At 39.1% G+C, this 16490-nt stretch overlaps 2 protein-coding genes across 2 annotated transcripts in view; one reads left to right on the top strand and one right to left on the bottom strand.

The window, feature by feature from the left end:
* Positions 1 to 3037, top strand: part of LOC118423233 (translocation protein SEC63 homolog) — a 19220-nt gene extending 16183 nt beyond the window's left edge. Inside the window, exon 21 of the mRNA XM_035831303.1 lies at positions 985 to 3037. Within this exon, the coding sequence (XP_035687196.1) occupies positions 985 to 1116 (132 nt within the window). The 3' untranslated portion in view covers positions 1117 to 3037. The remainder of the gene's footprint in view (positions 1 to 984) is intronic.
* LOC118423241 lies at positions 2904 to 16490 on the bottom strand. The gene is made up of 12 exons (XM_035831320.1): positions 16330 to 16490; positions 12709 to 13216; positions 12405 to 12423; positions 11222 to 11353; positions 8138 to 8260; positions 7394 to 7461; positions 6568 to 6646; positions 6096 to 6247; positions 5507 to 5765; positions 4763 to 5253; positions 4562 to 4618; positions 2904 to 4016 (listed from the first exon to the last, which is right to left on the bottom strand). Exons 2-9 carry the CDS (start codon positions 13114 to 13116, stop codon positions 5532 to 5534), a joined length of 1215 nt encoding a protein of 404 aa, XP_035687213.1. The 5' UTR covers positions 13117 to 13216; positions 16330 to 16490; the 3' UTR covers positions 2904 to 4016; positions 4562 to 4618; positions 4763 to 5253; positions 5507 to 5531.

The raw sequence follows: 16490 nt of genomic DNA, 5'->3' as shown, positions 1-16490 counted from the left end.
AGCTTTGTGCAATCATTACTGTACAGCAGAGGGCTTGCCGACTGGTCTAGTGGTGTGTGTGTGTTCAACTACATTTGTACCAAGCCCTTTCCAAAGTGCTGAGTGCTAAGCAGAGAAAGCAGTATGTACATGTACCGTTTAAAGTCTTTGGTATGACTTTGCTGGGGTTGAACTCTCAACCTACCGACTGCAAGGCAAACACTGGGAGACCCTGGTGCTAATCTTGGGAAGGGCATCTCTTGCAACCCGGATTTTGAAAGGGCTGTAAAATGGGGCCCGGTGTTCGAGGAGGTCACGTTGAAGGGGAAGTGCTAGCAACCTCTCCCTGTAAAAATATACCCTGCTACAGAAACAGCAAGGGAATTTGCTACCTTATGTGCCACAAGGCACTACAAGAATCCAAACAAACAAACTTTTAAGGCACGTTAAAGGAGAAGTGCTAGCCCCCCCTCCCTGTAAAAATATACCCTGCTACAGAAACAGCAAGGGAATTTGCTACCTTATGTGCCACAAGGCACTACAAGAATCCAAACAAACAAACTTTTAAGGCACGTTAAAGGAGAAGTGCTAGCAACCCCTCCCTGTAAAAATATACCCTGCTAAAGAAACAGCAAGGAAACTTGCTGACCTACGTGCCAATAGGTACTACAAGAATCCACAGGTGCAATGGCCAAGTGAGTAGAGTGTTCGCCTTGCATTCGGGAGGTTGTGAGTTTGATCCCGGCCGAGTCATACCAAGGACTTGAAAAATGGTGCATGCTGCTTTCTCTGCTTAGCACCCAGCAATCGGGAAAGAGTAATGTAAGTTGAACACACACCACTACCAGTGGACTAGCCCCCTACTGTAGTGATTGCACAAAGCTGTATGGCCCAGGGCTACAAAAATGGAGATGGGCACTGCCTAATGCACCATCAGGCGCGGGAAGGACTTTGACTTGACTACAATAATCCAAGCAAACTTTTATGGCTGATGTGTTTTTCTAGTTGGACGTGAAAGAAGCGAAGGAGGCAGTGGATGCCGAAGCCGCGTGGAATCTATCGGAGGATGAGGATGAGAATAACGATGAAGAGGAGGACATATCAGACTATGAAACTGATGACGAAGAAGAGGACTAATGATTCACCATTCCAGCTTAACTTAACAAATACAGCAGAAATTGCACTAGTGTTAGTTGTAACTGCCACTTCTCCAACTTAAAAGGTGCAAGTCTATTAGTGCATGTATGTACTTGGTCCGATAAAAAAGATAGTAGCTTGGAAAAAGTGTGATTTCTTGGCCCTTGAAAGTTTCCATTTATTTTCAAGTGGAACTCAATTCTGTTATAACTGCCTTGAAACTTTTCACTTATTTTCAAGTGGAAATTTATTCTGTTATAACTACCTTGAAACTTTCCTTTATATTGTTAAAATGTCATCTGTATTTTGAAATTGCTTCTCATGTAAAACTATAGGGGGTTGGAAAACTTGGTTATCTCTACATTTTGTGCCTGGGTTTTTAGTATGTGTAGCACTAACTCTCACTGGAGCAGGGTTTGTGGCCATTCATGCAAACATGTAAACTGATTTAGAATACAAGAAGTATCAATTGTAGGAGCTTTATTGTAATAAGAGGATCAGTCCAATAGGAGCTCAGTATACTCTGTGACTTATAATGGAAACGAGTCCTCACAGCCTCCAATACCAATACCAATGTGACAGGCTATTCATAGTATTGCATACAAATAGACTGATTGTAACTGTCAATTACAATTAGTAGTGCAACCAATGAGAGGGTGGCAGTCATTGGCTTGACCAATGATAAAGTGGGTGCATGTCTGCCCATGTTTCTCACAACAAATAGACTAGATCTAACTGCCCATCACAATTAGTAGTGCAACCAATGAGAGAATGGCAGTGTTTGGCTTGACCAATGATAGTGTGGCTGCATGTCTGCCATGTTTCTCACAACAAATACATGTAGACTGATTCTAACTGTCCATCACAATTAGCAGTGCAACCGATGAGAGAATGGCAGTTATTGGCTTGACCAATGATGTGGCTGCATGTCTGCCATGTTTTTCACAACAAATAGACTGATTCTAACTGTCCATCATAATTAGCAGAGCAACCAATGAGAGAATGGCAGTGTTTGGCTTGACCAATGATAGTGTGGCTGCATGTCTGCCATGTTTCTCACAACAAATACATGTAGACTGATTCTAACTGTCCATCACAATTAGCAGTGCAACCAATGAGAAAATGGCAGTTATTGGCTTGACCAATGATAGAATGGCTACATGTCTGCCCATGTTTCTCACAACAAATACATGTAGACTGATTCTAACTGTCCATCACAATTAGCAGTGCAACGATGAGAAAATGGCAGTTATTGGCTTGACCAATGATAGAATGGCTACATGTCTGCCCATGTTTCTCACATGCACAAGAAATAGACTTACCGTCAATCACAATTAACAGAGCAACCAATGATAGAATGGCAGTTATTGGCTTGACCAATTATAGGGTGGCTGCATGTCTGTCAAATAATTTCATTTTCATGTCTTTATTTTGTATGATTGAGGTGGGTGGGGCTATCGGGCCATACTATTCCATTTCTATTAATCTGAAAACCCTTGTGACTACATGTATGTTAACTTAATATCTTATTGTGTTTGTGCAGTTCCTTGGAAGGAAACTATGGCATGTAAGTTTGTGTCATCAAGGTTTTGATGTAATAGAAATGGAATCAAGGGTTTTGATGTAATAGATAAATGGAATTTATTGAATTGATCTATCTGTTCAGAAACAAAGCTGCATTTTGCTGTTCAATGCACAAATTGATATTGACAGACTATTACTGTTTTAGTCTTTGGCAACTTAAACCGCACTTAATAAATGTGACCACATTGCATAGACATGTCTAGTTACGCCGGTAGTACATTTATTACAATGTCATGTAGATTCACAATGCTCTGTAACCATTTTCAATCGTTGAAAAATATATACCATACTTTGTTGCTTTTTTTTTTAAAAACAAAACAGGAAATTATTATCAAAGTATGCTGTCTGATGTTATTTGTATCATCACTATTGTCTTTTTCCTAGTATAATGAGTTAGATATGTAGAATCAATGTTATATATGCAAGTCCTCCTAGAAAGTTTTCGGAGAAGGGTAGTACCAGGAAGAAACTTATTGTCTGAAAGTAGCTTCATTTTTCCTGTCATTTGATAATCTTTCAGGAACAAAATCCTACAAGCTACTAATAAAGTAAATCAACAGGATTAGGATGTCCCCAGTTCTCCTTACATAGATGTGTTGGTTGTAAAGATTCTTGGGCATTAAAACAAACATGCAGGTATTGAAAAGCTTAACATAGTTAAGTAATAAAAAGATAAAGTAATAAAACTAGCAATCTTTTACAGGATGATAAACTATCATAAGACAATACAGATAATGAAATAGATATTACTGCAGAGTAATAGTTGACAATAATGATGGGGGATTTCAACTTGGTTGTTTATCAAGAAGGACTACAAAATATGGAATCCAAGTCGGGAGTCGGGTGAACTAGAATCCCGAAAAATATTATCTATTAGAAAATAACACTCGATTCTGGAGCGGGATGCCCCTTTAAGTATTCCCACTCAATTATGTACAGTATTTTTATAAACACAATTAGGTTCTTATTTTGCTCTGATGTAATAATCATCATGTAATAATTATGATGTAATAATCATGTAATAATACCAAGCATTTTTTCAAGCATTTGTTGGAATTACAGTTCATCTTTAACAGAAGCCATGCCTATCTGTGTGAGGGCTTCTTTTAGAACATCCAATGTTGCTTGCTTTCCGTTGATTTGCCTCCACTGGTGCAGAGCTTCCCAACATTTTTCAAAGTCGTCCTTGAGCCTAACATTTTGATCAATCACCTGGACAGTCTCATAAGACAAGCCCAACTCCAAGGCCAGCTCTTTCCAGGACGTGCCGACGCCTTTCACTGTTTTGGCGAAATACTGTATCACATCATTGGAATCTGGTGGAGAAAACGAAAATATGATTGATGTCGAGTACATTGTCATCGACATTTTGCACCGTAAAATGACGTTTCGCTATAAAAGAATGTTCCCGCATAAATTGGAACGACCATAAGAAAATAATCAATGAGGATACATATGATGGTGTTGAACAGTGACTATTGTTTTAACCGTTGTGTTTCGTGCTAGTGTCATTTCAAAACTCATACATGACGGTACAGGTCGTTTAAGATTTCTTAGAAATTTGCCAAAAAGAATTCAGCACTACCTCCCAATTGACGATAAAAAGAAGTCAGCACTACCTCCCAGTCTACGAGCATATAGTATCTAGTGACCATGGTAAGCGTTGACTCAAAATTATCTGCTAAGGTGAACGAGGTGATTTGAGATTTATAATGCTGTAACAAATACAATATCATACAATAGCACACATGATTTCTGTGATTTAACAGCCGTATGTTGATATAATAATACCAGCTTTTTTCCGAACAAGAAGAAACTAGACGTTATACGGTTATAGAACTATATTTACAACAATATTTACCTGTAGCTGATGGGTCAGATCCTTGGCTAAGAATTGTCTGCTCTGTATTGCCCATGGCTGTTAAGCAAAAAAAGGAGGACAAGATTAATGATTTTAAACTGATATAATTAATAATAACAAGAAAAAATGATCGATAACGAATAACTTTCTTATAAGAAAATCTTGAAATATGATATTTAACGTTAATGTCTTTAGCTTTACCTTGAGTTCTGGGACGAAGGTAGATGAGAGCATTGTTAATGGCATCTTCCATCGTGCTCCCAGACTTTCGCCCATCTTCCTGTATTCTGTCAAAATGGATACTTCCCTCATATTCTTGCTTCATGTCAGCACCATCCTTTGCCTTCAGACGAAGAGAATATCTATTGGCAGTGGCTGGAGGAAAGTAGAATGTGATTCCATTTTGCAGAATGTCGTCTTCTTCGATTTCAATGTCACTCTTATCCGTGAACATTGCCTCGATCTTCTCGTTGCTTTTCATGTGAACCTGTTGCTTGAACTGATGCCTCAGTTGTTCCTCGCTTATGAAGAAAAAATCTTGCTGGTCTTGTAACTTATGAGTACAGAGCATGGTGATCTCCCGGGTTGTCACGTTGGGTATGATGGAGAGATGTACTTTATCCTCTGCGTAGCCGTTCCATATCTTTTCCACGAAGTACACTGCATCGTGTAGTGTTTTGACGACAAAGTAACTGAAAAAAGTAAATATTGGTAAAACACGAAAATTAATAATCCATTGTTGTTTATCATTTGTGAACGCTAACCTCCAAGGAAAGTGTCGGAAGGAATGTCGTGACAATTTCTGGCTGTCTGAAAGGCTGACAGAAGAAAATGAAATGTGGCCACTAATTAAGAAATGTGCAAAGTTTCCTCCTCCGACCAACATAGTCATTAAACAAACAGAAAAAAACATAGTAGCTTCAGCGATAAAAGCAGAATCTTCACCTCTGGAATTGAACTGTTTGGAATGTCACCGTGTGGTCAGATTCGTAGAGATCAGCACTATAGGCAGACCATGGTTTGGCTGGAAGTGCATCAGGGTTGTGTTAACCTCTGGTAGGAATGTATACTTTCGCCACATCCATGGCAACGTTACTGTGACCGGCTTCAGGAAAGGTGTGGTCTGACTCTGTTTCACTGTGATAACCGCACTTAGCGCCTGGAACTTTTGGTTGACCAGGTCATCGATGGGCATGACATCAACCTGCAATTTAACGAGAATAGTCAATAGGCCGAGTGAGAGAGAAATTACCTTAAGCGACCCCACTTCTTCAACAACAAAAATTACTGCTCTTCTCTTGGTGAGTATTGACGAATAGCTCGGTGGACGTCCGAGTTATTCGTTAATTCTCATTAAGAGAAGAGCATTTCCCATACAAGTTCAGTATCAAACTCGGGACCAATTGGTTCTTACTCATGTTAGTCCAAGGCTCTATCTCTTATTACGACAACGCCATAATTTTTCAACACTGCTTAAAAGTGCATTAAAAGAAATAAAAGACTTTGAAAAAACGTAGTAAAACTAAGACTTTACCTCCACGGAGATGACCCTTTCCTCAGAAACGCAACCTTGTGGAAAAATCAGTTTCACTCCACCGTACTCCTGAATCACCCGGCCTTCAGTGCCTACTACATAGGAACGGATGGTGAACGGGGCCACAGGCACAGGAATGCTAGTGTGTTGATCTGCGAGTTGGAAAAGCGTATACGTTTAAGCCTCAATGCAATTTGATTACTTGCATATCATTCAACACGATCTTACATAAGTATCAAAGTTCCATGTACCAAATGTGAAAACAAAGCTGATATTCAATGCAAAACTCATCATGAAGATAATGGACAGACACTGTATGGATACAACTCACTTCCAGGCGAAGTTAGTTCTGTCATGGACATGGTAACAACAGTGTCATATCGCATTACGGAAGAATCTGCAAGCCACTAAGTTAGTTATATTCTAGATATTAAATGCAAAAAATTGCAAATCCATTTTGACTGGCACTTACCTGTTAACATGTACAGATCTTGCATGAATATGGTTACGGCCCAGAATGCCCCTACGAATAAGGCCACCAATGTTGCTATCTAGAGTGAATGTTTTCGAAAAAGATAATTTGGGTATCATATTTGTTTTTGTCATGCTCATATAAAACAGATAGGTTTCATAACAACGTCTGTCGTGAAATAGGACATCCAATGCTTGCAAAATATAACTGTTACAATGAAATCGACGTTATGGCATCTTGGAAAGGGCAATTATTTATTTTTTTTTTTGGTATCGTTATTTATACTTTGAATATGAAACCTGGTATTTAATGATGAATAAACGGAAAATACAACTGTATGACATTTGTAAGCATTAGACTTCCACCGCATATTCTTAAGAAATCGGCACCCATTTGAAAAATATAATGACAAAAGAACATTTACTAACAAAAAATAAATAGATAAGCAACGTAACATTATTGTTTGTGGGGGGGGGGGGTAGAATGTTGAAACGTAACATGAATTTGTGGCGTCATGTGTGGCGTAACTGGTAGAGCTTTCGGCTCGGAGTCTAGAGGTTCTGAGTTCGATACCTGCCGTTCCCCTGACGTTGTGCCCTTGGGAAAGGCACTTTAAACGACCTTCCTCACTTTACCCAGGTGTAAAAACGAGTACCTGACTTCAGTCAGGGAGGTTCAGTTCAGTAAAAGAAGAAAAAAACTAGCTTTTAACTTTCTGTCTGTACTGTGTATGCGGCACTGACAATATAAGTTTCCAGAGTGCACATTGCCCTCGACTGTCCAAAAGCAAATAGGAAAAAAAACATGATACTGTTTTGCAGGGTACCATCAATCGTCTCCCGTGTCCGTAGTGGATAGGTCTCTCAGTTGTTGGCTTTGTGTCTTTATCGCCACCTATTAACAAATACCTTCAATAAAATTGGTGTGCTTGATAACCTTGAAAGAAAGAGTCGCTGAAGTTTGGAAAGAAAGATATTCCTGGTATTAGGAACTCAATCTTAGTTTAGGAATCACATTAATTGTAGGCACTGGTATAAGAAATTCAATTTTGATGACGGAAAGGTATTTCTGGCACAAGAACTTTATTCCTAGCATAAGAAACTCAATCTAGATGATTCATGGATGTGCTAGAAATGCATTCTGACAGAACAACATTCTAGAAGTATTGGTACTTTGGCTGTAATGATAAATTCTCTTACATCTTTCATTAAAAAAAACCTCCTTATTGCTTGGAAACATATTCTTACTTCTCTTACCTCATATGAGTAAAATTCGAGGATATAGCTGAATGGACTTAACATACGATTGACTACAATTTCTTTTACGTCGGTGAGAAAGTTAGGTGTAGTAGCTGCCTGGCAAGAAATCATAAACGGTAGTTTTTGCATTAGGCAGGCAATGTAAGGCCCCGCAAAGTGTTCATTTCAGTACATTTTAATTAGCTGATTGGGAAATGTCATGAGGAGTCAAATTACCTAAAACCACATTACCGAGAACCACATTACCAAAACTAGACAAATAAAGCCCTGACTTGTGTTACCTTTACAGCAGTACAACTTTTGCTTTTCACCTTTCGAAATCGAGTCACCATCGTCTTTCTGTTGCCATCCTGGCCTGTCCATCTCATCTAGGGTAATCACTCGTACCGGTACAAATCTTCCACTGGCTCGTTTCTGAGAGGCGGTGGTGGTGCCTATATCAAACAATCAGGGGAATCACATTACCAAAACAGAGAAGTAAGGTGGTGTTTTGCAAATATTTGTTGCAAAAAATGTATTTTTGAAAATTCGAGGTTGTGGATATAAGATGACGGAGCCCAACTGGTAGCTTAGATATGCAAGACGTCATTTTATGACGTCATTTTGACATTGTTCTGAGAATACCCCTTTTTCACGCTTCCAGCCAAAAGTCGAATTGATAACGTCATAATTACGTCATATGTTTTTGAAAATCCCTGGATAATATGTCTACATCATTCTCTAAAAATTTGGTAACAATAACACTGCGGTACAGTTGTGATATTTTAGCCGATCTTCTCTTGCGCTCACACTGACGTGCGGCACTGTTGAGTTTTTAGATTAAATGAACATGTTATTGGAAATCGCAGCATTGTCAGTTTATGAAAAATATCTGCAAATTGGTAAAATGTCCCAAATTGAGCTACGTAATGAAATCTTTTCCCTTATGATGATGAATTATATGTTACAAAAATTATGTTGGAAACAACCTTGAAATACTTTTACAGAAAAAGAAAGAACCTAAATGAACGGGCACAAACCGTATACCAGATTTGACTAGATAGATTATGTGATTTTGCACCATGTATGTGTAATGATGTATGTTTGTAGGTTTATTTAACAATTTTTAAATTTATTGAACTAGTTTAACTGAAAATATTTTTTCAAATTTCTTAAATGAAAATGTACATTTTGTATTTCATACGTTTTTGTATGATGCGGAGTATTTTCATTGTCGGCGCGCGGATGGCTTGCCAAACCATTGATGTCTAAGTCTATGATATTTGAATACAAATCAAGTTTTGTGGTAATCGCAGTATTGTAACTGAATTAAAAAAACACTGTATAATGATAAGAAATGCATCCAAAATATATTTTTCAATGTTAAAAGGATGTTAAGGAGCAGTGAGATGGAACCTTAAAGTATGCTATTTTCATTTTATTACCTGCATGTATGCAGGTATGGTTTTCACGGGCGTGGGAAAATTTGGAAGCTGGGGATTTGGGTTGAGGGTGGTGGCCTGACACTCAGGTTTGATTTTGGGCCTCCTGGCGCTTGAACTTGACATTGCAGGTGGCATTTTTGGTGTTTTGGGGGCACTTTTGGCGCTGTGTGTCCGGAACGATACGCACCATTGCGACGATTTTTGGTGCATGGGTGGGAAGTTGTTGCCTGTTGCCTAGGATTGACTTTGGGCCTTGTCGCGTTTGAACTTGACGCGGCAGGTCGAATTTTGTGTCCGGGAGGGGTATTTCCGGAGTTATATCTTCTGAACGGTTGGTGCGGGCGCGATGATATTTGGCACATGTGTCGGCGGTGGCTGAATAATTCTCAATTTTGATTTTGGCGCCCTTGGTGCTTGAACTTGACATTTTAGGTTACCTTTTGTGCGGGCACGGGGCGTGCGCTGTATCTCCGGAACGCAAGGTGCCATTGTGTTGCTATTTGGTACGTGAGTTGTTGTTGGTGTCCTGGTGGTGAGGTTTGATTTTGGGCCTCCTAGTGCTTGAACTTGATACTGTATAGGTTGACCCTGTTTTGGTGTGGTTGGGGCATCCTCCCAATATCTGCTTGGTTCTGAAAACAGATTACGGTTGGGTGTAGAACCATCATCTGGCCTGGGGCAACCTTCAATGTATTAGGTTACTTTGTATCCCCTGTCTTACGGTGTGCCAGATGACGGGAGTGTACCAGATGATATATCTGTTGGTCAGGTATAATTGGAGTTTGCTTATTACTCTTTGTGGTGTTTCTAGAGCTGTACAGTACTGAGTTTTAAGTTCCGGTACAAGTTCCTTTACCCTGTTGGCAATCATGGTTGAACTTGAACTTAAACAGAAGAAGATGCAATTTTCTAATGTGGAGGAGAACTGTATAGAGCGTGGGCATAAGAGAAAGGTATGTGTATGATTTGTCCTGTGTTTCTTTGTGTTTCTTTGGTAATGCCATTTCCAATTCCATACTGTATACACTGTCAGGTAATTTGTAGTTTTGGGCTAGTCATATTCGCTTGGTTTTTGGGCCTGCTCAATCTATAGTACAGGCAGGGTTAAGTGGTGGAGGCTTAGCTTGGTTCTGTTTTAAATTCAGTATCGTTTGTTGCATTTTGTCGCGGCAAATATATGATGAAATTCCCCTTCTAAGCAACTGCTCATTGGTTTGGGGGGATGTTTGCTGGGTGTTTGCTCTGACTACAACAGCTTCTGAAGTTTTCAAAGCTTCCATTGCCAGCAGCTTGCCATCTATAAATGGGATTGACAAGGACATTTTTCATAGTAAATTATGCTGTTAAATTTGGCTTAGATACTACAGGAGATTTAGATTTGGGTTGGATGGATTGAATGAAAATATCATACCACCCTGGGGACTAACTGTTGCTGCTGCATCATGGGGGCCAGCACTATTCATATTGTCTAATGTCTATGGAACTACTATAAAAGTATCATTGGTCAAATTATGCAAGTAACCTTCCGATGTCAAGTGAATAACACCCCAGAAATAAATCTTTAATGAATATCATTGGAAGAACACAAACCAAGGAGATTTAGCAGCTGCATTAGGTCAGTACATTGAAATAGGAAGATATTAGTACTGAATATATCATGTGACAGAGTAACTACATGTACATGGGCCATCTGAGACAAAAAAAAGGTTGCGTCTCAACAACTTCAAGGTACTGTGGTTGGTTACATACTTAAGAAATCCAAAATAAGTAATGTTCATCCATGTCCAAACTTACAAATTCAGAAAATGGAATTTCAGACTTTTGCATGGTGCACAACCAACACGGTAAAAAGCTCATTTTTCCAACCACGTACCACAGACAAAAAGGCAAAAATACACTATAGGTCTACAGAAACTCAATACATTTCATGCAGGCCTGAGGTCTACGAACTCTTGTTTAGACTTGTGTTACCTTTACGTAACTTTGAGTCGTAATCGCCTTTCTGTTGCCAGTCTGCCTTTTCTGGCATCACCACCTCATATTGGGACATCGCCAAGGTCGGTGGACTTCCACTGGATCGTTTCCGAGAGGCGATGGTGGTGCCTATATAAAAAATCAGGGGAATCACGTTACCAAAAACAGAGTAGTTAGGTGGATGAACTGTTTACCTCAGGCAGTCAGATTCTTCCAGTTTTATATAACGAAATTGACTATATAAGCTTCCCTATGTGCAACTACTTTAGCCCCGGCATGTATGACTTTCTTACCAAGTCAGTTATACTTGACTGCCCATGATTACTGGTTCTAAATGTTCCACATCAAAGATATGCAAACAACGAATATCCCTCTTAAGATTTACTCTTTGTTTATTACCTCCACGAAAAATGGAGGTATAGTTTTTGGTGTGTCTGTCTGTGTGTCTGTTTGTGTTTCCGGATAGTTGTAGTCAGCTTACCTCAAGAACTTATTGATGAATCAAAATGATATTCAGTATGTGGAAAGGGTTAGGAAGAGAAAGGTCAAGATCAACTTTGGGCCCCCTGATATGTGACTTTGGTACTGCAGCAGAACTTCGATTTTTTGTATCTTTTGATCTGGACATGCTATGGACTTGACTTTCAGGTGGAAGATAGCGTGTGATGTAAGGAAGAAGTGATGTATGTTTGGGCCCCTGGCAACTTACTCGAACTTTAGGGGCATTTTTGTCAAAAAACTTCCAAGGAGCATAACGGAACATAGGAACGATGGATTTCCATGATATTTAGTATGCAGGTATTTTTGGCATGGACGTACATACTGAAATGTATAATATGCAAATTTGGACTTAATTTACATACGTAATGAGAAAAATCCACAGTAAGTGTTTTCCGTTATAGGACTCAAATACATTTAACGTATGTAGTTTGTGGCATGTGGAAGATAAGTAAATACACATTATGCAAATAATTCCATGATTTGTATAATCAATGTGAAAGTGTCTTCTTCTAAGTACATATAGTAAACGATTGGATTGTCAATATTGCGACCTTTATAAGTTAGTTAATGGTGTACATAATCAAAAATAAATTATGCAGATGTGAAAATAATTTGCATAATCAGAATATTTCATCTGTTGTTCTACAAAGTTTTTAGATAAGAAAAAAAATGTACTCACGAGGAAAGGCGGTCACCTCCTGAAATAGACAATGTAAAATATGCAATTTTGTTAATTTATAACACAATACAGCAATAAGTTTTCAGTTAAAATCCATGCAGTCCCATTTTAAATTTAATTCATTTTATATTACAGAGAAAATGAGCTGAAATAAAGTCTGAGCTCGGGGGCTTGGGTTTTACTGGCAACATTTTAAACACTTTCCACGCCGTTGCAGCGGTATGATCTTATTGTGACTAACACTCTTGTAAAAATTCCGTCTAAAATGTATAACAGACCCTAAGAGGTTGATGAGTCCTCTTACCTGGAAAGTAAAAATACAAACAGTCGTAGAGGTTCGAAGACTCGTGATGACAACTTCGCCCATCACAGGTTTTATGTTAGGGCTATTTAGCCACATTTGTACAGACTGGCCGTTTTTACCACGGCATTGCTGGGGGTGGAGTACCATCTGCTCGGACCGTTTCTGGCCTTCGAGGATTCTTACAGAAACGTAAAGTGCATCTCCAGAAATAAGAGGAACCGTTGCTGCTTGATTTCCACACATGATGAAACCTGGGAGATAATCATCTGTTTCAACGCACTCGTCTCTGCAAACAACGTGGAAGTCGATGTTTTCTTCATACCGTCTGACATAAGCGACAAACCGACACTTTAAAGTTCTTGGTGACAAGGCTTTCCAAAGTGATAATATTATAGAGGTTACAGACATAATGGTATTTCAATCCTCTTAAAGTTTGTTGATCATCAGTTCGTGAAGACAACACCTAATGTCTTTTTCCTCCCAGCTGACTGGCAATACTGCTCAAGATCTGCAAAAAAAGCATCAATAGTTTATTTCTAAAGTCATGCCATAACATTTAATACACAGTTTAGTATACAAATTACCGGAAATTTCCTTGTGAAAGATCTTAAAGATCTACATCTATCTATCTCCATGAAGGAGGTATTGTTTTCGGCGTGTGCCTATCCTTGTGTCTACGTCTGTCTCTATGTACTAAATAGAACCAATTACTTTCCTTCCTTCCTTCTCGTGCGACTTTAGGTTTGATCTCATCTGAGCCATGTTGCATTACATTGTTCGCACGTAAAACACTGGAAGATGCTATTGTTGCATGCAATTATCCGCCGATAACGCGATATGGACACAGGGGGAAACAAGATCAAAGTCAGCTGGTTAGTTTTTGTGTGTATGCGTACACGTAAACTAAAGGACACCATAGTTGTTTTCATGAACTGTAGCTACCACACATATGTGTATTTCCAATATATCAGGAAGGAATGTTGGCATGTAGCCATTGTGATGGAATTTGACCAGTCTCTAGAGACTTTGGCATATGATAGTGAGGGCCGGGTCGACTTCACCTGCGGCTAGTTTGAGTAGGCTGGAATACCGTCGGGACCACCGGCTTTGTGCGAGTTAAGATCTTCTAATAGTTTGACATTACCATAGGTAAATATAATCAAATCAGACATGGTTGGGAAAGTACTTGGTTAGGGAGTTGATCGTTTCCTTTTGTGAATGCTGAAGTGAGTTGGAAATTTGATATATTAGCATCAGAGTTTAAGAAGATTGACGATATAATATGAAGTAATCATGACGTCATCAATTTGACTGTATTTGCTGGAACCATAAAAAGGGTAAAGCAAATGCAGATAATGTTTGTTGATCAATATCAATGACGTCAAAATGACGTCATGCATATCTAAGATACCAGTTGGGCTCCGCCATCTTATATCCACCAACATGAATTTTCAAAGATGTATTCTTTTAAAACGGATAATCGCAAAAGACAATGGAAATAGACTAAAAGTGTTAATTTTAACATTTTATATGAAAAAACAAACAGGTAGGTACAAATCTTAAGGGATAATGATCAAGTTATATTCAATCTGGTCATATGGTCCGACATCTTGGACATCTCAGGTACGAGATGGTAGTCCGAAGACTAAATTGCCTCGTCCAGTGTACAAAAAAAGACTGGCGCTTAAGAGTCTAATGGAATGTCCTGCCTAAGGGCATTAATCTAATTATAATCATCACAGTACCCTCTTAACTGTACAATTTAAAACAATGGAATTATGCAATTTCCACAATGATTATGCAAATTAGGTCCTCATTTGCACAACATGCATATTATTATTATGAATATCTTTGCCTAAGCTGCCTAAAGTGATGTTAATCCGTCATTCCTTTCTGCAGTTATCCTCTTTGGAATGTCTTGACAAAAATATGCCCCTGCAGTTTCAAAAATTAATGTAAGGGGGTTGAAACTGCCATGATAGATTATTCTCATTAATCATGCAGATGTACTTCTATTTTGCATAATTAGTATTTTATTTTGTACAATATTGTCTTATGTACCGACATACCAAAAATCATGAAAATTCGATGTTCCCTTCTTGAGTAATCCGCTTCATTAGTTTTTGACAAACATGCCCCTGCTATCCCAAAACTAGTCGCTAGGGGGCCCAAACTTATGTCACTTATTCCTGAGCACAAAAGCTATCTAATATAAAAATTCGTGACCATAGCTTGTTTAGAGCACAAGACGGCAAAACCGGAACTTGCGCTGCAGTACCAAGGCAAGCCGCTAGGAGAACCAAAATCTAATCACTTCTAGCTTTCATCACACCCCACCAACACACAAAGTATGAAACCAATCCATTTAGCCGTTCTTGAGTTATCTTGTTGACAGACAGACAGACACACAAACGCTAGTGAAAATATAACCTCCATGACATTTCATGGAGGTAACTATTGAGATTAAAATGTGACATTTAAAGTCTAGTATGAATTTAACAGATCGACACATATCATATCATATGGCAGCGTAGTATTCCTAAAAAGTGACGTTCGACACTTAGACTGACTTAAGTTGTTAGCATTTCTGAGGTCCCTACCATGTACTTCAGAGCACCGTAGTGGTAGCCAGTCGAATACCTTAAATTGAACAAGGCATTTGGCAAACCTCAGACAGTGAACTTTACGCCTTACATGCAGAGGTTCTAGATCACACATAATGTAGCGCTGAAATGTAGGCACTGTATGAACGACCAAGAGGGGAGGGAGTACATTTCCGGATTTGCGCATAAACTGCAGTGTGCCTACTATTGCTTTTTATTGACTTATTTTTTTTAGGTAATTTTTTCCCCGGGGCAAATTTTGATCATAAAGGTCTAGGTTTCTGCAAGAGGAACCGAAGCATGTATATTTTTTAAATCTTGCAAAAAATTGTGACCTTTGTCGTGCTTTGACCTGTAATCAACCCTCCATATTCGACCTTCATTGTGGACTGATCCATTAGGATGGGGGGGGGGGGGGGTTAAATCCTGACATCTTGACAATCATCTGACTGTAGCTCGTTAAAATGCCGGAGTTGAAGTCGGGCTCTTTTTAACCAAAACAAACCTGACTAATCCAGTTTTGCAGTGGGGGTAAAGACTTGAGCTTTGAAATGTAGGTAAATGTGTTTTTAAGTGATTGTTTTGCATGGCTTAAGTAGGGAATGGGAAATTCGATTCAGAAGCCCCTCCCCAAGAATGATCTTACAAGCTTTGACCTGGAAACGCTTAATCATACGTGACTGTTCTACTGTAAGCCCCGGGTGCCAAACCTGGCAAGCGTACATTTCAAGGTGGGGCGGTAACCCTATGTACACAAGTATTAAGCCACTAGAACTCAGAGCGTGTTTCTTCAAACACCTATGCAATCATGTTGAAACGGCGAGTAGCTTTACCCACAATCATTACTACATGTGCAGTCCAAATAGAGCACAACAGACAAGGGTGAACAAGTCTTGTTGTAAACTGACATATCTCACAACATGTAGAATATGATGTGTTTCAATATCAGCCCCTCCAACCTTTGTTACCAATCTTATCTGTATGTGTAACGAATTCTATACAAAAAAGATCGTTTTACCTTTGCGACTGTCTTCAGTGATACGTCTTCTTTGTGAGTAGAAGACACTTAATGAGTGTCCATAGCCTCGTCGTTGTTACGACAAACCTCTCTCCTCACCACTGTTTACGGGCTGTTACTAACTTACTAGCCAAGGAAACACGGATGGCCTTTGACTTTTG

The sequence above is a fragment of the Branchiostoma floridae genome, chromosome 9 (genome assembly GCF_000003815.2).
Source record: "Branchiostoma floridae strain S238N-H82 chromosome 9, Bfl_VNyyK, whole genome shotgun sequence".
In the NCBI taxonomy this organism is placed as follows: domain Eukaryota; kingdom Metazoa; phylum Chordata; class Leptocardii; order Amphioxiformes; family Branchiostomatidae; genus Branchiostoma; species Branchiostoma floridae.
The sequence above is the reverse complement of the archived record's forward strand: the minus strand, read 5'-3'. Positions and strand labels throughout refer to the sequence as shown.

Bases quoted from the DNA above. Each gene is read 5' to 3' on its own strand.
- LOC118423241 (XM_035831320.1), bottom strand. From the start codon at position 13,116: ATGTCTGTAACCTCTATAATATTATCACTTTGGAAAGCCTTGTCACCA. The intron at 6,647-7,393 runs GTACCCTGCAAA...CATTCACTCTAG, and splicing joins GACACGGGAGACGATTGATG to ATAGCAACATTGGTGGCCTT. The intron at 5,766-6,095 runs GTAAAGTCTTAG...GTTAAATTGCAG, and splicing joins AAAGGGTCATCTCCGTGGAG to GTTGATGTCATGCCCATCGA.